We start from the raw sequence: 20538 nt of genomic DNA on the forward strand, positions 1-20538 counted from the left end.
GGGAATGGCTAAAAACTGAACAAAAGACCACCTTAAATTATCACTCTCCCCTCTCTGATGGGTTATTCACGCAGGGAAAATACTTTCCTGTATTGTCCCTTTTTTTCTGCTAAGTTATAATCTTAAAAGACTCCAAAAATGCCAGTATCTTCTTTGGGGCACACAAAACATTATTCTTCTGGGAAATTATTGCTATGCTGTGATTCAAGAAATCACCAAGGCGTTTGCAAACATCATGATCTATAATTTAAGAGGGACAGTTGTTTTCTTTTGGCTGACTTTTTAAAAATGACGTTCCCCCCAATTGGAACATGGGGGAGGGGAAGGAACAAAAAAACTTAGAGGGGGAAGGAGCCAAACCATAAGAGATTCTTAAAAACTGAGAACAAACTGAGGGTTGAGGGGGGTGGGAGGGAGGGGAAAGTGAGTGATGGGCATGGAGGAGGGCACCTGTTGGGATGAGCACTGGGTGTTGTATGGAAACCCATTTGACAATAAATTTCATATTAAAAAAAAAGACTTTGGCCAATTACTAGTAAAACAAACAGTCCACAGAAATAAAATCATGCCTTCTCTTTGGGAAATGTTTATATTCTGGAGACCTTCTCCACTTGGTCCCCTTTCTTATTCTGACTAGTCATGAGATGTTTAAGGATGGGGTGTAGGAGGGAGACAGGGTGTATGTCTTCCTAATGCTAGCTTGGGTACATTATGAAAAACAGATTTAGGAGCATATGCATAAGTATGGCCAACATGCTACTAAGGTCTAGACAAACTAGATTCTGACAGTTCCTCTGGCTTCCTGACTTCCTCAAACTGGTCCCGAAACGGGGTTCAGCTACTCTCCCAACAGTGATTTGGCTTCAGGACATCCCGGTCAGGTCACCTGGATGGGGGTGGGGGGATAGCTTGGGAAGGCCCGTGAGAGCATCGTGAGAGGCCCGTTAAACCCACCTTGTCCACCGCATGCCATGGTCTGTCATGGAAGGAGGCCCAAGGGGTCTTTAGCTTAAAGTGGGAGGGGCTCCTTGTCAATTCTTCCAGTTTCTAGATACCTTCTCTCTCATTTCCTTTGCTACCTCCCAGGCTCCCCACCTGAATTAATGAAGACGTCAGACATCAGCACAGGGCCGGGCACACAGTCGGTGCTCAATCAAAACGGAAGAATGGGTGGGGAATACAGGGAAGCGGGGAATGGAACATCACCATCCAAGTCCTTGTGAGAGGTAGTACCAGACAGGAACTGCCACCCTGGATGATCCAATTACTGTCATAGGGCAGCCGTTTCCAGATCTTTAGATTTCACAGACTAATAGAAACGGGGAGAGCCAGCCACTAGCCGCAGTGAAAGCAGACTGGTCAGGGAGACAAAGCCATAGGACATGGCTGAGGGATATTTGCAGAAACTGCAAGAAACCCTGAGTTGCTCTTCGGTCGGCCCCAATCTGCAAGAGGTTTATTAGCCAAGCAAGTGGCCCCGTGGCCATTCACTCCTATATGCCTTTGGTACTGAAAATACACACCGGGAAACTGAGACACAAAACAAAAACAGAGCTTAAGAGTGGAGACGTTATGTAATAGAACAGATGGTAAATACTGAAATCAGTTACAATTAGAACCGTCTAAATAGATGTATAATCTTATTATAAGGTGTGCATGTATCTTAAAACTTATTCTCAAAGGTCTGACTTGCAAAACATTGGAGTTGTAAAAGTAAAAGTCTGGATTGACAAAAGTGGCACACTTACTTGAGTCAGGATTAGAAATCTGGTAAGTTATCTGGAGTAACGGAGAAATCAAAGTGTCGTATGTATTTTCACCTTTTAATAACCTGAGAGGCGAGGAAGAACAGTGTTCTGGGAAAACCTCAGAGGTAATCATTAGGACAAGAGTATATTACGTATCTTCCCAAACACGGGAAGTTATAAAAGGAAAAGAACACACAAGCCACATGACTAACACACACACACACACACACACACACACACACACACACACCGGAAGGAAACAGAAAACACAAAATAGAAACTGCATAGTAACAGACAGAAGGAAAGCCAACTATTTCACTCAGAGCAATGAAGGCGAATCCATAAATCTCTTCGAATTTGGAATAAAAATTCAAGTTGGGGGAAAAAAAAAGAAATCTAAAGTCCAATTATGTTGAGTTGCCAAAGCAGCACTTAGATAACGTGACCAAAAAAAAGGTTTAAAGTCAAAGGTGGATAAAGGCAAATATACACAAAACGAAGTTGGGGGTTTTACTATAACGGTGGGAATTCAGGACACGAGGGTTAAACAGGATGGGATGGCCTTGTATTTGTATGTGGCTATAATGCAAAATAAAGATATCCCTGTTATGACCCCCTTTGTGCCACCTTTGCGTTAAAATATGCAACAAAAAGGGGAAATGAAGAGAAATGTCACAGAGGAAGAAATAAGGCTTCTGTGTCAAGCTTCCTTTACGAAGCAGGCTGAAGCCTTAATATACCTGGAGATAACTTTCAGAGGGATTAGGAATTTTCCATATTCTTTCTCTGTTTTGTTTTTAATTTACTTCTGTTTCTTTTATTTTTAAGTTTATTTATTTACCTTGAAAGAGAGAGGGCATGTGCATGCGGGGGGCAGAGAGAGAGAGAGGGAGAGAGAGAACCCCAAGCAGGATCTGCGCTGTCAGCACAGAGCCCCGTGCTGGGCTCGATCCCACGAACCATGAGATCATGACCTGGGCCAAAATCAAGAGCTGGGTGCCTAACCGACTGAGCCATCCAGGCGTTCCAATTCGCCTCTACGTCTGTTGGCGTACTTCAGGGCAGACTGGTTTTTCCCCACCCGCTAATTAGCATTTTCTAAAACCTCCGTGCGTGCAATGTGTGTGCTACCTGCTATGGGAACGGGCACATCAGGGAGACTCACGTCTTCAAGCGGCTCACCAAAGTCTCGGCTGTTTGAGGAACGGTATGAACGTTCAGGGAAGTAGGTGGCCACCAAGGAACTCGAGAAAGCACTGTAACTGGGTCTTCGCAGATCTCGGAATGGGACAGATGGAGAGGCGGAGCAGGAAAGATGTTCCACAAGGAAAGACAAAACGCCAGCACACTGAAAACGGCTCCCAAACCACGATCGGGACCGTCCCCAGGGAGCAGGATGTCTGGGGGGGGGGGGGGGCTGGTCAAGGGTCTTTCATTTTCAAGGCAATGACGTGTAGGTCCCACGAGATGCCCCAGAGCCTAACACCAGCCCACACCCCCCGGCTGCCTCCACGTCTGCGTGAGACTCCAAGAAACCTCCTTCCTTGGAGCCCACCAGCATCCATGGCTGTTCAATCTCCCCTGGAAGGAGCGTGGATTATTTTTTCTTGTAAGTCGTTTCCTGGGAGAGATGGCTTAGCACGCGGCAGCAGGCATCACATTTTGGGAAACCGACGGAAGAAGGCAGCTTAAAAGTGTATTCTCTGCCCCTTTAGTTGAAAGGCGCCGAGTCCAATGCTCTCTGAGAACACTGGCCCTGAACTGGAGTCTTAAGAACTCTTTAACGAATTTGCCTTTGTGAGCACTGAGAGGGCTTTCTGAATTGAGATACAAGCCCCACCCTCTTCAACAGCAGCCAAGTGGAATCGGGGAAAAGTAGGTGTCGGGATAGAGCACTCCGTGGTTATAATTCCTCTGCTCCACTGCCTGTTCTCCACTGATAACGCTCGGGAGTTTCCAGCATCGCAGGACTTGAGAATGCTAACTCGGGCTCCGAATATCCAGAGGGAGCGCAGCGCACAGCGTTTTCCAAACATACACTTTATTGGGGGAAAATCCGCCCCCTCCCCAAACCTGCGGAGCTCGCTTCTGGAGTTATTTTTAGAAGCTCTTCCCTTCGGTGTCTTTCATCATTGTGGACTTGAGACCCCGGAGCGAGTTTAAACCCTCTTCTGGATGGGATCTCTTCAGCTCCTGGAGGACCCTGATTGTGCTCCCCGAAGGCTTCTCCAGGCCAAACACAGCCACGCCCTGCGAACATTCCTCATCTGGTAGAGTCACCATCTCCACACCCCACCTGTGCTCCGTATTTTTTCAGTCAAATACGCCCCTAGCATCAACACGATTCTCTCAAGGGGGCCAGAGGAGCAAAGAATACAAAGAAATGACCTCGGTCGGACCGGGCGTTATATTGCAAGTTTGTCCTCTGGTAAAAAAAAAAGCAGCAGTTACATTAGTCCTACTTGGAAGCAGTGAAGACACCAGAGGAGAAGGATCCCGTTGGACAAAGCACCGAGGTCTCTGTACTGGATTTTAAGACGGACACGTACCATGACCCAAAAGAAAGCAATCTACATGAAACTTAAGAAAAAGGTCCTAGAGAGCATTTGTGATTTTTCTCATTTAGAAGCTGTACAGCTGCTAAAACAATCGTCTGGTCAACCGACTGATGGCAGCTCAGAGGTTTCATTCTATTCTAAGAACACACAGATGTGACATTTGCTTTTCCATATTCCCCTTGATTTCTGTTTTGGCCTTTCCCATCAAGAGACGACTTCACTGGTGAGTCAACACTGTCTTGTCTTTTTAGCTTTATGTACAAATGTATATGCGTCTGTGTGTGTGTGTGTGTGTGTGTGTGTGTGTGTAGTTTTTTCTTCCGTTCAACGTTTGGTTAATATTTTATGGCTGTTTTTGAGCAATCAGATGACGTCAGGACAGGTCAGGAAACAGTTAAACTAATGGTCAAACGAGTATTAGCAGACAGGCCTTGAACTCATGTCATGCAAGATATCCTCATGTTATAATGTTACCATGTGACCGTTCATTCTGATGGTAACACGGTGTTATAGGTACATCAAGGCCACGGTCCATCTGCATTTTATATTCATTCGTAGTGGAGGACGCTTTTATACTGCATCTAAGATTACAGATGTAGGGATGCTGTGAGTGCCTTTTCCAGATCTGAGTTCTTTCTCCTGCCGATGCTGTGACTGTTCGGTCTGAAGCCAACTCCGACTGAGAGCACGCCCCTGCCCTGCCTCTTCTGCGCAGGGCAGCAGAATCCGAATCCCTTCTCCTGAGGGCACGCTCCACAAGAAACCACTCTCACAAGAATCTCTACCTCAGGTCCAGTTCTGGGGCTGCTCACCTAAAACAAAGCCAGAGTTTTTTCCCCGGCGGTCGCCACTCGGATGGTTTGAAGGTGAACGATTCTTTGCGCAGTGACTGTATACGCAACTTGACATGTCAAGCACGGACATCCAGCTGTTTTGCTAAGTATGTGTTTAGGAAATAGGAGCCCGTTGGATAGGCTGTCTTCTAAGTGGATGCCGACTAGGAACATTTAGTTAATTAAAAAATAGTTTGGGAAACAAGGCATGAGACAGTCAACAGGAGAATGGAGTCCTTTGGAAAAAAAACCTCTTTAACCGATGGAGTGGACTCGTGCATTGAGATAGTTATTGTGATGGGTTAGATATGGTGATAGTTATTTTGACTTGTTCAAGTCTCTGAAATTTCAATGAGAGGCAGAGTACCGCAAGCAGACTCAATGCTCTCCCAAAATGAGGGTGCCGTTGATGGAATACATTTAAGTTGATACACGATGCAGAGGAGTCCCCACCCCTCATGCCCATGGCCAAAGCCTGAGCGTGGCCAGAATCGATCCGCTTGGTGGGGAAAAGATGCCCATTAAACCAAGAGGATTCTCCCAGTCTAAGGCTGGGTCATCAGTCTTCTTGACTCAAAGGCTGGGAAAGTCAGCACTGGGGCTGAGGTACACCTACCTATTTCTCTTATGTCCCATGAAAGGTTGGGTTGACCGTCTTTGGCTTGCAGAGCTGACCCATTTTTCTAGAAGGGGACAGCCTAAGGAGGTGATCGTAAAAGGTAGCCATGTCCTGGAGGCAAGATCAGACTGGCAGAAGGGCCTGCCACAGTGCCTGCTCAACCCAAGGGTCTGTGTGCCACATTTGCAGGGGAGGTGCAAATCTGAGGACAAGGGCAAAGCTGGTGACTGGGAACGAGCTATAGAGTGAAAGAGGTGAGGAAATTAGCAACATACAGGTGGGGTCCTGGTTTACTTTCACTGGTAGATGAAAATGTGTAGCCTTCCCAGCTTTAGGGCACAGTCAGGCAAGGAACAAATGTGACGCCCTATCAACCCAATGAGTGTCCATTCCAAATTAGAAATCCTAGACAGTGAGAATGCCAGGTTCCTTTTACTTTTTATTTTTTTTAAAGAGTTTTCATTTATTTTGAGAGACAGAGAATGAGAGAGCAGGGGAGGAGCAGAGAGAAGGAGTGAGAGAGAGAGAGAGAGAGAGAATTCCAAGCAGGCTCCATGGTGTCAGCGTGGAGCCCCACGTGGGGATCAAACTCATGAACCAAGAGATCATGACCTGAGCCAAAACCAAGAGTTGGATGCTTAACTGACCGAGCCACCCAGGCACCCCAGATTCCTTCTGTTTTTAAACAAACATCCATCAGCTAGAAAACCTCACAAATGAGATTTGACTTTTCCTGGCCATCATGATGTAGCCTTTGGTTCTCAGCCGAAAGGAAAAAAAACCTGCTCTAATACGTTTTCTGAAATGTCACTCTCGGGAGATAGCAGCAGATAGTCTTTCCCTGGAATCTGGGATATGAAAATGACCTGTGGCTGGAAGGAAACGAATCTTCAGGTGATACATGTAGAGACAGGAGGCTAAGTCTGAAGAGTAGGGAAAGAGAAAGGGGACAGATGGACTGTGCCCTGTGATCCCAGACTAGCGTGCTCCGTGCCTCGTCTCAGGAAGTGAGAACATTTGCCAGCCTCTGCTTCACGTAGCTTCCTCTCCTCACCTCCCTCCTTGGCCACCTCCCTTTCCCCCTTCTTCCTGCCTCAAATTGCTTCTCTCATTCTCCTTCCTCTTTCTTAGAAGGAGCCTGCCTTCTTTACTTTTGTTTTCATCTTGGAAAAAAGCAGTGCGCCTTGATGATGATTTCTTTAGATGTTCATTTATTTTATTTTTGAGAGAGAGAGAGAGAGCACAACCAGAAGAAGGGCAGAAAGAGAGGGAGAGAGAGAATCCCAAGCAGGCTCTGTGCTGTCAGCGCAGAGCCTGAAGTTGGGCTGAATCTCATGAACTGTGAGATCATGACCTGAACGGAAACCAAGAGTAGGACGCTTCACCGACTGAGCCACCAGGCACCCCTCTGTCTTTTTCAAGATAAAATGGCAGCTACAATATAAATTTAATTCTAATAAAGGAAAAGTACAGTGAGAATTCTCTTCAGCACGGGGCACATCTCTTGGTGATTTTCAAGATGGGAGTCCTTCAAAATTGTTGCTGTACTTGAGAAGTACCTAAATCCTCCCTTAGGGTATTGAATGTGACATTCTTCAGAGGCAAACTCGTTTCTGTTACTCATTTTCAAAACACATGTTCCTTTGTCTTTTCACACTGGTCACAGTGAGATTTAAACTGGAGACACAGCATCACCCATTTAAGGGTTATGGATAGCACTGCCTTGAAAAGGCCTGGTGCAAATTTGTGTGGAATTGAAAGTGATGCATTGGACTTGGAAGAATGTTAGGCAGACGCGCAGACTAGGTCGGAGGCCAAGTTTCCTCGGTGTCCTGGGCATGGAACACGAGACCCTCTCCCACCATGCTCACAGTCAGATCCAAATCATCACTTCCAGATGGAGAAATGGAATGGAAGGGTGGTACAGCGCCCAAGACTCGTGCAGTCTACCACACAAAAGAGGTTCGATAATCAAGAGGCCGCCCTAAGTAAGCACGGAGGAAGATTGGATTATGGACCCCATTCTCCCCCCCTCCCTGTACCTGTGCCTCTGGCCGGGTGGCTCTGAAGTCCCTGCCACTAGAGGCTGAGCGCATTTCTCCATTCCTTGGTGTGGGCTGGGTCCACGCTCTGGTGGAATGCCGCCAATCCAAGGCTTTAAGAAACTCTGTATGCCTCCACTTGTCCTCACCATGAGGAGAGCACAACCTGGCTGGCCCACTCGTCCAAGGAAGGGGTAGGAGAAGAAGAAAAACATATGCGACGGCAGCCAAACCCCAGCTGATCTGAAGATGCCTGAGTAAGAGTCAAAGAAGGCTACTCCAAGTGTTGGCGTTTGAGAGGACTTGTTTGTTACACAGCGTTACTGAGAAACCCCTGAGTGACACAAGCGCTGCTCTGAAACGTGGCTTGTTCTAAGGAAGAACATGAATAATGGTGGCTAGAAAATGAGCGTGTGAATGGATAATGGTTCTCTGAAGATGAGGACAGCCCTGTGTGTCTGTTTGCAAGACGGGAAGATGTTCCTCCCCATTCTGAACATCCCACTCCTTAACCGGGTCTCGGCCAAGCGTGAAGGGAAACGTAGAATCCCGCCTTCCTGGCCACATTGGAAACCACTGACAGGTCCGAGCTCGGCGACGACAGATGTGGGCTTCTTCGGGAAGCTCAGACATTTCAAATCTCATTGTGAAGACTATCAGATAGATAAGGAAGTAAGAAAAGACTTTCGGATGACCACGGCCTGACAGACGTTAAACTACTCAGCACTCACAAGGGAAGCCATTCATTCACAGGTCAAGTGCCTGGGGTAAGTGGGTTATAGTCTCACTGAAACTTGCCTTTTAACTTTGCTCCTTGTTCCCAACCCTTTCCTCTAAAGCCGCATAGCATGAGTCTCTCGACTCTCCCAACATGGTACTTTAAAACACAGCTGCATATCCCAAGTCTCGTACACACCAACTCCCAAAGCTTCCTTAGGATTTTGTTTGGACGCACCGCTCACCATTCCGATCACTCGTCTAGACACCCACTCGCTTGTCCATACCCCTTATAAAATATGAAATGGAGAATTAGAGACAATCCTCGATGTGAACCTAAAACACTGCCATGTAGATGAGGGGCTTCTTAACGTGTGGACGTTATTTTTCCAACTATTTATGCCTATTAAGCTTAACTTTTTTCTGTAAAACTAATTTGGTTTATCCTGTGAATAGATTTCTCTGCTTCAGGAGAGTAATGACTATTTTCTCCTCTAATGATAACCAACTCCAATGGGCTCCCTTTACGGAGAACCTTCTAGATGCCTGGTGCTTCCCATCTGCCAGCTCATGAATCCATTCAAAACCCTGAGGTTTTCATAGCTGTATAGAATGAGGACACAGGTTCAGAGAAGGTGAGTCACTGGCACTAGGTCACACGGCTGCATGGGATTCAACTTCAGGCTGATTCCATGAACGTAGTCTTTCTACTATCCTCACCCCCTCACCTCATTTTATCTGGGAAGGGAAAGGCTAATTATGTCATGGGAATAGGCAGGAGAAAAATACGGGTCAGCGTTCTCCCCATTCTGTGCACTGACCAGAAAGGTGTCTCTTTGCCCACTCCAAATGAAAATGGCCTCTCACCATGCGACACGAAAAAGCCATCGGCTGGAGTACGACAATCACGTGTCTGGCCTCAGAACCCGGATGGAAAGGAACCAACAGAGGCCAGTCTTGTGATCTTCAACCGAAGTTTTCTTCTATGATTGTGGTGGACACTGCTGATGCCTTGCCCAGATACCCCTACCGGGTGTCCGGGGGCAGACGAACGGCCTCCCAGAGGCGTCCCCCTCCTAATCCCCAGAACCCGTGACCATGTTACGTTACACGGCAAGGGGAAATCAAGGTTACAGACGGAAGGAAGGCCGCCAGTCAGGTGGCCTTGAGACGGAAGGATTATCCAGATGGGTGCAAGAGGGGCAGTGAGGACCAAGGAGACGGCAGTGTGAGAAAGACGTACCTGCCATCATAACTCTGAACACAGAAGGGGCCACAGGCCAAGGTGTGGACAGCCTATCAAAGCCGGAGAAGGCAAGGACATACACTCTCCCCTAGAGCCTCCAGAAAGAAACGTATCTCCTGACACCTTGGTTTTAGCCCGCTGAGACCCACCGCGGACTTTCAACCTCCAGAACTGTGAGACAGTGACTCTGTGTTGTTTTAACCTCCTAGATTTGTGATAATCGGTGACAACAGCGAAAAGCCCCGACTGCTCCGGAGATGTGTATGCTGGCTCCCCATGGCCCACAGCGACCCCTTTCTCCAGACAACTGCCTTCAACGGAGCATGACCCACTGGACCCAGTGGGTTAGGAAAGGGCCTCCACCATGGGAGGAGGGAGGGGCCACTGCCAGCAGGATACAAAAGGCTGGCCTCCAGGAAGGCCGGGCTGTGTAACCCTGGAGCCAGACTCCCGCCAGGCGGACCGCTTCCTTATTTAGCGACTTCCCTGCCCCATCTGCTTCCTCCCTCCCCCTTCTCCCCAGGGTGCCTCCTCAACAGATCCCAGACATCTAACTCCCCTCTGGGGCTCTGCTTCTAGGGAATGTGACCTGAGGCAACGGTCACCCTCAGAAGGGATGCCAGCCTGTAGGAAATTGGTGCTGGAGGGGACACGGCAGGGTCGGACAGAAGTGCCTGCGTCAGGGTAGGAGCGCTGGGCCGTGAGGCTAGAGAACATACCAGCTTTTGCCTGGGACCTCGCTGGGCCCCGGGCCCGGCTTGCGAGTCTGAGGTTCTGGACCTTAACAGCGTCCCTCCCTGAAATGTTCGTGGCCAAGCCCAACTCTGAAGCATTTAGGACATCAACGAGCGGGAGCAGATCTCCCACACCTGTTGGCCTCAGAGTACTTAGGGCACCCCACGAATTGGCCCAGCAACACCTCTGGAGGGTCAGGGGCATCTCAGGAAGACGGGGCACAACTGGATCGGCCCTGCATCTTTCATTTTCGGCCTCGCTTCCATTTGGGATGACCTCTCCCTTCTCCTAGCGGGGATATGGTGGGGCCGGGGGGGGGGGGGGACATCCTCGGGCCCCCTGAGAGCAGACACAGGCCTGTCTCCTTGCGCTTTCTTCCTGTTCTGCGGTGACGGGTCAATTACCAGGGTATACTGCTGCTCTCGAAACAACGGGTTCAAGTTCACTCTGAATCCCACCCGAACTGCCTGTAGCTGGGACGTTTTGGGGGGTCCTTCCTGTCATCTGGGCACACCCCCTAAGACTCTCAGGCTGCCGCCACGAGCGGGTCCGTGCCAGGCACAGAGACGTAATGGCGGCTCCATCACCTTTCCCGCCCCGTTCAGTGCCTCCCCCAGAATCATCCCCCCCACACCTGCCCGTCTGGCTCATCTGCTTATAATTCACCAAGCAACAGACCCCCCTCCCCAGGCTGCCCAGACACACGTCGCCGTGCGTCCTGGAGCGGATGCTGTGATGTGTCACTCGAGCCCCCCTGCAGAATTCCACGCCCAAGCGTCCCACGTCTTGCTTGCCTCCCACCGATTCCCTCTGTGCCAACTGCCCTTGGCTGAAAAGAGCTGCTCCATTCAGGATCTTGCCCCCTCCCCAAGGGCTGCCCGTACGCAGTGAGAGGTGAGGCAGGGGCACCACGTCCCGGACCTCCAGCCTCCAAGCAGACGACCGTACAGGGCTCCCCGGGGACCCGGCCCAAGTTGCACCTGCTTCACCATCCAACGCCTCCCTCTGCCCCGTCCTGCCTCCCTTCCCTTTGCCCAGCTATCGATCCCCCAAACAACCTGCCCTCGTGCACGCCTCTGAGGCTCGGAACCCATCCTGGAACCCGGACCCGGGCCGCACCGCTCTCACCGGCCTGTCCGGCGGGCGCGGGGACCTGGAGGTGGGGGTGGGGGAGGCCTTACCCACGATCATGTGGTTGCACACATCGCAGAAGGTGGGCTTCTTGAAGATGTGCTCCTGAAAGGCGTGGGCCTTGCCGCCAGCCCCGGGGTGCAGGGCGGCCCTGGTGGGTGTGGACGTCAGGCTTCCGGGCGCAGGGAGCGGGCTGGAGCTGGGGCTGACCTCGGCCAGCATGTCCGCCTGCAGCTTCACGTCGCTGTTGGTTCTCTGGAAGAAGTTGTCGGCGCTTTTGCTCCGTAAACTCTTGGTCTTGAAAGAAAGTGATCGTTTTAGTTTCTGGAGCTGCAATGCAATGACAGAACACGCTCTTACGATCAATCATGCAGACTCAGGCTGTGGGGGTGAGGTCGGCTGCAGACGCTTGTGCCATTCCCCCCCCCCCCCACCCCGGGACACCCTCGGACCCAAGGTGGCTCACGCGCGTCCCCGCGTGGGTGGGGCGAGGTCAGGGCCTGGAGGGAGTTGGCCCGCTCTCTCCCCGCCCCCTCCGGAGCCAGAAGACCCAAAGAGAACGCACGGCGCCTGTGCTTCTGCCCCTGCTCCTGGAGGTCCTACCGGCGTGCCATCAGAATGTCCCGTGACACTGGACTTTTGACACCACCTGCCTTCTGAATTTGAATCACTGGAACGACTAAGCGTTCGACCTTCTGGGCTCGGTGGCCGCGTCTACGATGCCAGGACCTCTGCTGGATGTTCTCTCTTATGGTCACTTAGCAGCCACCCATCTCTATACACAGCAGAGCAAGAGAGGCCGCTGCGTGACTGGGAATCCACGTGGCCAAAGTATCCACGGAACACGAACTAGAAACTCTCAAGCCTGTGTGGGTCTGAAGCGTACGGACGGGTAATCTGGGCGTGGGCGTGTGCGTGGGATTATCTGTCTGACCTTCTCTGCCTTTCTCCCTGCTTTGCTGCTGGGTTTTGGCCATGGCAAACAGGATCGTTTTTCCTTTGACCTCGGAATTGGAATTATGAAGGGTTAAAACATGGGTTTGGCAAAGCCTTAATTTCCGAAAGGTCTGGCTTTGGTCCGGTCTGTACCACCAATGTAGCCTTCACATTGGAGCTAGAAGGGTCTTTTGGAAACACAGAAGTGAGCATGTGAGCCTGGGGGTCTTCATGAAGTTTCTTGAAGCTTCATGAAGTCTCCTTTGTTCTTAAATCTAAAGAGACGCTCCTTGTCATGGGCTCCAGGGACTGGCAGATTCTGGGTCCCCGTGACAGCTTGCACCAGTGTGTACCTTGCTCTGTCCATGGCAGCCACGGTGGCCTTTTAGAAGTCCGTGGTATTTACTATGCTTTCTCCTCACTGCCCCTTTTGTGCAAACGTTTCCCTTTCGCCCAAATAAGAGGAACGGAGCGCTTAGTGGCTGTGTGGTCTGCGAGAGGTCACTTTACCTAGAAGGTAGTTTCCTTTCGTAACTGAATGTCCAAGGGGACTCTGCCTGTCGCCTGGAATTAATGTCTTTGACCCAAAGCTGCAGATAAAAAGGTGGTAAAGCACACTCGTCTAATAAGGCCCCCTGCAAGTGTGGTCAACCCCCCCCACGGGATATATAAGATGAGTTGATAAGCCCATGCCAAACCTAGTCACCTCTGCATCTCCCCTCCAACCTCTTCCATAGAAGATCAGGAAGATGTGGTCTTCGGTGCTTGGGGTAGACTGCAAAAACGCCCCAATTTTCTACCCTTCCCCTTCCCCATTCACCTCTGCAACGTGACTTTGCAGACCCACCAGTCCAAGGTAGTGTATCTCCTCACTCCTTGGATCTTGTTGGTTTGGGGAATTTGACCAAGAGAAGGTGGCAGAAGCAGTTCCGAGCCAGTTCCGAGCCCAGACCTCAAGCTGCCTGGCATGCTCTGTCCTCCCTCTTGGAAACCAAACTGCCACAGGAGCTAAGCCAGTGCAGCCTGAAGGATGATGACGGGCACACAGTCCCGTCACTTCCTATCACATGAGCAAGACCCCTGAAGCACAGCCACCCTGTTTCCCTGCGTGGAATAAAGAGTCTAGATGAGACCAGAAGAACCGTCGAGCTGAGTCCCATCCAAATCGCCAACCCACAGAACCATCAACTAAAGAGATGACTGGTGTTTGAAATCATTAGGTTGGGTGTCTATTGTATGTAGATGCAATACGTTGCTTCTTCCCACCTTCCTGGAATGTGGTGGGATTGTCATTCCTTGCCCAGGAGATGTTGGTTGTGGCTGTGGGAAGCCAGGGAGCCATCCAGGAAAGAGGCCTGCAGGGCCCTCTAGCGGAGCCCCACTAAGGCCAGCAATGAGGCATCATTAGCCAGAAAGTTCTGGCCAGAGAAGCAGCAACACCCTACATTAAAAGGTCAGAGACAGTGGGCCCTTTTCTCTACAGCCCAAACCCACCAGAGGAGCTACAAACATCAAAGGAGGAGGAGGAGAAGCTCACGAGTTCTTTGGGAGTTGTTTGTTCTTGTACCATAACCTGGCCCATCCTGACTGATACAGGGGAGCAGGGCCACGAGTCCTTGGGAGCCCTGCATTTATTGTGAAGAGGACCTTCCCTATCTAGCAAAACTAAGTGACACGGGGCATGAAAAGCACTCGCTGAAACAGCCACACCAAGGTGGGGACCCGGAAACCATAAAGGAGCAGAACAGACCTTCCTCACTTCCGTTCCCTCCAGCTAGGAACCGGGCGGGTGCTGGAGGAAGGAGGGATTAAATAGATGGGACGAGAGTTTTATTTTAGACAGATTTTTAATAAATTCAAGTGACCAGGAAGTTAAGGAATCTGCCAAGATTTTCTCATGGGCTGTGGCAACCTAGGGCGAGGGTGGTTTATCAGACTAAATATCATCACATAGAAAAATAAAGTCTTTTTCTGTCTCCCCTCCCCCTGCCCCCCATGGAGTTCTGATGGTTCAATAAATGGGCTACTCTCATCTCCAAAACGGAACAATAGCACCCATTCTGATGATAATAATGGCACCTACCCGGAGGGCTTCACCAGGCGCCCCTTCTTTATCTTCCCAATCATCCAGAAGGCACTGCTGTTCTCCCCCTGGAGAAATGGCCCAGGGAGGTTAAGGGATTTGCCCGAGGTCACACAGCTCACGTGATCAAGACCAAGGTTCAGAATGAAATTTACCTGCCTCTAAACCCACCCTGTTTGCACTGCCAGTGATTGACAGGTGATGGAGGCGGGATGAGGGAGAGTTACCCCTCACCCCCAGGGGGGATGGAACTACTCTTGGTGTACGTTTAGAATGGGAAGGGAGGTGAAGCAAAAAAGCAAATGTATATTTTTGGGAGCTATTTCCTTTATTTTATGTCTTTCCAATTTTTCAGAAGTAGTAAGGTGGGGGGGAATGCCTTTTTATCAAAGGGAGCATCAGACTCCCCTTTAAGGCTTCTCTAACAGACCGTGCGTCTCTTCCCTGCTAGGACAGGGAAGGTGATGGGGTGTTGCTTATGTACGTCCGGTCTGGTCTCCCTCCTGTGCTCATGTGCTTTATTCCTGCCCTCAGAACCTGCCAAATATGGCATTCTGTGTTCCCTGGAAGGTTAGCATGATGCCAAGACACCTGTAGCATTTTCCTTGTCCTGGGGGATGCGGCTGGAAATTGTGTCAGACTTTTCAGAGCCTGCCTGCCTGTAGAGCTGGAGAATTTGCCTCGGAAGCCAATGTGACAGCTCTTTTTCAAGTGGACAGCTTAAAAGAAATGCCTACAAGTTAAACAAAGTCTGAGCAGTGAGCTCAAAGGAACACACTTTCTCCAACTATTCCCAAGAGGAAAAGCCAGATGGGAATATATACAATGCAGAAATAGAAGCAAACCCTGATAATAGCGGGAACCGCAAAATGATTAGCTTCCAGGCCCCACTGCCACAGCCCGGCTCCTTTTATAATAATAATGGTTGAAGGAACAGATACTCTTGAGTACTTTGCCGTTTGCCAGAAACGGCTCTATATACTTTAATTCATGTTATTGTCCTCGTGACGTGATGAGCAAGAGATCATTCACTGATTCAATAATTCATTCAAGGAATATTTATTGTGTCACTACTATGAGCCCGGCCCTGACCTTGGTTTTGCAGACACAGCAGCGTAAGAAAGTAAAATCCTTTCCCTTAAGGGTTTCAGGTCTAGTGGGTAGAAACAGAAAGTAAATAAATAATCAGAGATGTACGTAATAGCATTTGGGTAAGGATAAGAGCCATGAAGGAAACAGAAGTGGAGCCAGGCTTTAGGAGGTGACAAGGAAGGCTTGTCTGGTGACACCAGAGCAGAGACACACAAGAAGTGACGTCGTGAGGCACTGTGGAGAAGAGCATTCTGGGTAGCGGGGGAAACCAAGGGCAAAGGCCCTGACAAGGTGGCTGTTTGAGGAATACCAGGAAGTCAGTGTGTCTGGGGCAGAAGGTGGAAAGAGAAAAAGGGAAGAGAGGTCAAGGGTCAGCTTCATGCTAGGCCTGGCAGGCCAGGGCAAGGGCCTTGGAACGTATCCTGAGGGTGATAGCATGAGCAGGGAAGTGACAAGGTCTGGCTTGAATTTCCAAAGGGTTACTCTGGCTGCTGTGTAGAAAACAGACTATAGGAGGCCAAGATGGAAGCTGGGAGACCAGTTAGAAACTCTTCCAATTATCCTGGGAGAATTACTTTTGGGTTGGCTTGGCAGAGTTACAGTACAACATGGTTGAATTTGGGGTATATTTGGAAGGTGGGACCAACTGGGCCTGCTGAAGGATGAGACGTGGAGTGTGAAGGAACGAGGGGGCTCAAGAATGATTTCAAGGTTTGGGGCTTGAGCAAGTGGTCAAATGGAGGGACTATTTTTTCAAATAAAGAGCCCTAGAGGAGAAGCAAGTCGGTGTGGGCAAGGAGTGGGAGGCAGAGTTGCGTTGGGGAAAGTGAGTTTGACGTGCTTATGTGGAATTTCACGTGGAGCTGGATATGTGACCCCCGGATTCAGGCGAGAGGTCTGAGCTGGGGAAATACATGTGCAAGTCATGAGCACGTAGGTAGTACTCACAACCAAGAGACTTGATGAGATCACTGCGGTTAGTGCGACGCTGAAGAGAAGTGCTCCGAGGAAGGAGACCTGGAGGTCAAGAAGACGAGGGAAATATTACAAGGTCAAGAAGATTGAGGGAAAACAAAGGCAGCTGAGAAGGAGACACTGGCGAAGAAAGAGAGGGAGGTTTTAGAAGCTCCGGGAATAAAACGATTCAAGAGGAAGAGAGAACGAAGCTTATCCAATAAGTCACGTGAGGGCTAGGGGTTGGCTTGGACAATGTCTTTGGGGGACCTTAACGGGAAATGGCTGTAAGCCGTGGAATGAAGATCCATATCCAGAGCTCTCTCAACTCCAGAGCCCCTTCGGTCAAATGGACTTTCGTAAGGTTTTCCACCCCTGACGTCCTCCCCAGTAAAAAAAATCCTCTGTTTGGCGTGCCCCAGCTTCCTGGTGCCAGCTGGAATGGTAGCGATCATCCATGTGGATTATTGAGGCAATCTCACCAACATCTGACCCATTCGTGGCCTGATTTCTTTTTTAAAAATATTTATTTATTTTGAGAGAGAGAGAGAGAGAGAGAGACGAAGAGAGAGTGCTCAGGCACAAGCAGGGAGGAACAGAGAGAGAGAGAGAGGAAGAGAGAGAGAGAATCCTAAGCAGACTCCACGCTCAGCACAGAGCCCAACATGGGGCTCAAACTCACCACCTGTGAGATCACGACCTGAGCCGAGCTCAAGAGATGCTTCACCGACGGAGCCACCCAGGTGCCCTGAAGCCCGATTTCTTTCAAGACAAACAAAATCTATTCCAGGTCCTGATTGGCTTCAGTTTGGATGTGACTTCAAAGTCAGTTAATAGTCCTCTTACATCTACCCGGCTTGGTCAAAACCAGCAAGAACTGGCTGTTTGTGAGTATGTCAGCAAAGCAACGGTTACCGAGTGTGATCGGTTGAAGGCCCATCAATGAGCAGTGTGGCTTGGGCAGGCCCTCAAGCTCCTTAGCTTGGAATCTATCCAGTAAAGAGAGAGGAAGGGCTTGGTGGTTGCTGAGTTCCCTTACTGCCCAGCGCGGTGAGGGAATACAAAAGACTTTGAACGGTCTCCACTTACAGGAAGTCTAAGATCTAACTCTGGAGACGAGTAGCAATGCTTAAGACGGTCCAAGGGTGACACAAGACCCTAAATTATATTATCAAGTGATAAGCGGAGTGTTTTCATCATAGCCTATTCTGGTATGTCAGAAAAGGGAGCTTTCAATGGCGTCTGGAATAGTCCGGAGACATTCTTTCAAACCGTAAAGGGTGAAGTGACTTCCAGACACACAACTGAACCGTGTAAGTGCCCCCCTGCCCCATTCACCTGTAGGTTATATACCCAGGCTCCTCACTGTGTGATACAAGACCCTGGTATACATACACCTGCCCGGCATCCTCTAGTCACCCCTCCACCATCCCAGGCGCGCAGACACAGTAAGAGAAGCCCCCACATTTTCAGTGATGCATGAGCCTTCAATGCCTGTATTCTGCCCGGAAATGGCACTCCAGCCTACCTGGAAAATGCCTCATTGTCCTTGAAGGCTTTTCTCTGGCTTCCTGCCTGACCCTCCCAGCAGGTGGACAGGGACTTTCTCTCCTGCGTGACCCAAGTGTGCAGAGTGGAGACATCTCACCGTCCTTCCTGCCGTCCGCTCTGGGCTCCTCTCCAGACCATCAGGCGACTTCCGACACGTGCCTGGCACGTAGTAATGACATTCATTATCCCGGCAAATGGCTATTCAGCTCCTCTTATGCACCAGACTCTGCCCTAAGGGTGTATGTAAGTTACCTTTTGATGTTCGTGCTAACCCTGAAATAACGTGGAATAACATGCCCCCAAACACCCAGAAAGTGTGGCAGAGTCAGGATTAGCGTCCAGGAAGGGTTGACTTCAGAGTCCCAGCTCTTAGCCTCTACACACGTTTGTTAAATGACGGCCAGGCAGGCTGATGGATGGACTGAATGAGCAGCAAGAGCCAGACTGGAGACCTGGATGCAGAAGCAGGAGCGAGTGCGTCACGAGCAGGTGCGCCGGGGTCCCCACGGGATTTAAGCGGTGCTCACAACTGGACTCCAAACATACCCGGTGTGTGGCACACCCTTCCCGAGAAGCTGGCCCGACGGGTCCTCCAGGCGTGCTGGCAAGAGTGGGAAACCACGGTGATGAAGGCCACGTGTATGGGTGCGTGTGGGGAGGTGTCCGAGGCGAGGACGGCAGCCAGGTGGAAGGAGCGTAGAGGATGGTAAGCCGCAGAGACCCACGGCAGGTGTTCCGGAGGAAGAAACCGGCTCTGAACGCCAAGTCGGGGTAGGACCTGGGCGTCTCAGAGGCACACCCCGGGGACGGACAGGTTGGGAAGCCGCTCCCTCTGGCCGTCAGGCTAGCTGCCGTGTCTCTTCCAAAGGCGTTTCTCCGTAGCTCCCAGGTCCACGGCGGCTAGAACAGGAAGGCTGTGGTCGCAGGCAGCTTCTGCCTTCTCCTCACCTGTTCCTCTTTGCCGGAGAAATTGAAGATCATCAATTTCCTGAGATACCAGCATCTTCCTTTCTGAAAGTCCTAAAGGTGGTGGAAGTTTTGTTTGGGGTTTTCTTGGTTCTGTCCTGAGAACAGTCCTCACCTACACCGTTTAAGTCAACAGTGAGTCGGTTAGATCTTGTTTCATGGCAAACATCAAGGTAATAATTAATACCTCACTCTTTTGGTACAGCGATACGCGCACACACACACACACACACCTACTTTTTATCTGACATACCTTTCCACGAAACAGCCCTGTGAATAGAGCAGGGCAACTATCACCCCCAAGTGACAGATGAACGAACGAGACACAAGACGTGAAGTGACATTCCCGAGGCCCACAGAAGAGGACGTGCTTAATGGGGAGGAGACGAACGGTTTTAAGGACCATCTTATGTGCAGGGACAGAGGATGATCCCGAAGCCGAGGAGGACGCACTCAAGGCTCTGCCCTTCTAAGCCTGTGGGTCTCCGGCAACGTGAGCACACGTAAGTTACTTAACTTCTCTGAGTCTCGGCTTCCCCATCCACAGAATGGGGATAAGAACACTTGCCTTGCAGGTATGTCTGCCTGTGCAGGATTAAGTACGAGGAGCACCTAAAACCCGTGGCCTAATCCTGGCACTCAGGGGCCACGTCCTAACGCTCAACGTCTCAAAATCCCCCGAACACCACTGTCCTTTCTGGTTGGCATGAGGTGGGGAGCATGGCTTTTATCCTTCCCCTTCGTGTGGATGCCAATTTCACAATCCCGGGGCCGTTCCATCACCCTCAGGGGTGGCTCAAGATTCCGCTTGGGAAAGAGTATTACACGTGCTCAGAAGAAATACTTTGAGAAGACAGAGGCAAGGGAAGATGGTACCTCAAAGACCAAACTCAATAATAATAACAGGAATGAGATGCCACTGCGTTCTGGGAAGCCCTTAGGAGGCTGAGATCTACAGCATGAGGGACTGAGCTGCACTACGACGTACATCAGAGGTGAGCTGGGTGGAGGGGGCAGGCTGCCATGCGGGAGGCGTGTGGGGAAAAGGCAATGAGAAAATAAATCCAGGAGAGGGTATGCATTATAAACCTCCTCGTTCTTCTTCTCGGAATCTTCGGAAGTCTTCATTTCTCACCCACACTTTGGTGAGGGGGCCCTTTTTCAGGGAGGATATGGGCATGACCTGGATTAGGATGGAACCCGTGGGCCCATTTGGGAGTAAACTCCTGAGCCCCGGAATCCCGCCAGAGAGAGGGCCTGCCTGACCGGGAGGCTGGGACTGAGAATCCTGAGCCTGAACCACGTGGCCCAGCAAGTGGAAGTCACA

The 20538-nt window shown here is 50.3% G+C and overlaps 1 protein-coding gene across 3 annotated transcripts in view; it reads right to left on the reverse strand.

Annotated features, from left to right (window-relative positions):
- Nucleotides 1-20538, reverse strand: part of STAC (SH3 and cysteine rich domain) — a 139134-nt gene that overhangs the window by 69150 nt on the left and 49446 nt on the right. For 2 of the 3 annotated variants that reach the window (XM_060638201.3, XM_060638200.3), the window contains exon 2: nucleotides 11680-11959. In XM_060638201.3, coding sequence (XP_060494184.1) covers nucleotides 11680-11959 — 280 coding nt within the window. The remainder of the gene's footprint in view (nucleotides 1-11679; nucleotides 11960-20538) is intronic. The other variant, XM_060638202.3, reaches the window with a different exon arrangement.

The sequence above is a fragment of the Panthera onca genome, chromosome C2 (assembly GCF_046562875.1).
Source record: "Panthera onca isolate mPanOnc1 chromosome C2, mPanOnc1 haplotype 2, whole genome shotgun sequence".
Classification (NCBI taxonomy): domain Eukaryota; kingdom Metazoa; phylum Chordata; class Mammalia; order Carnivora; family Felidae; genus Panthera; species Panthera onca.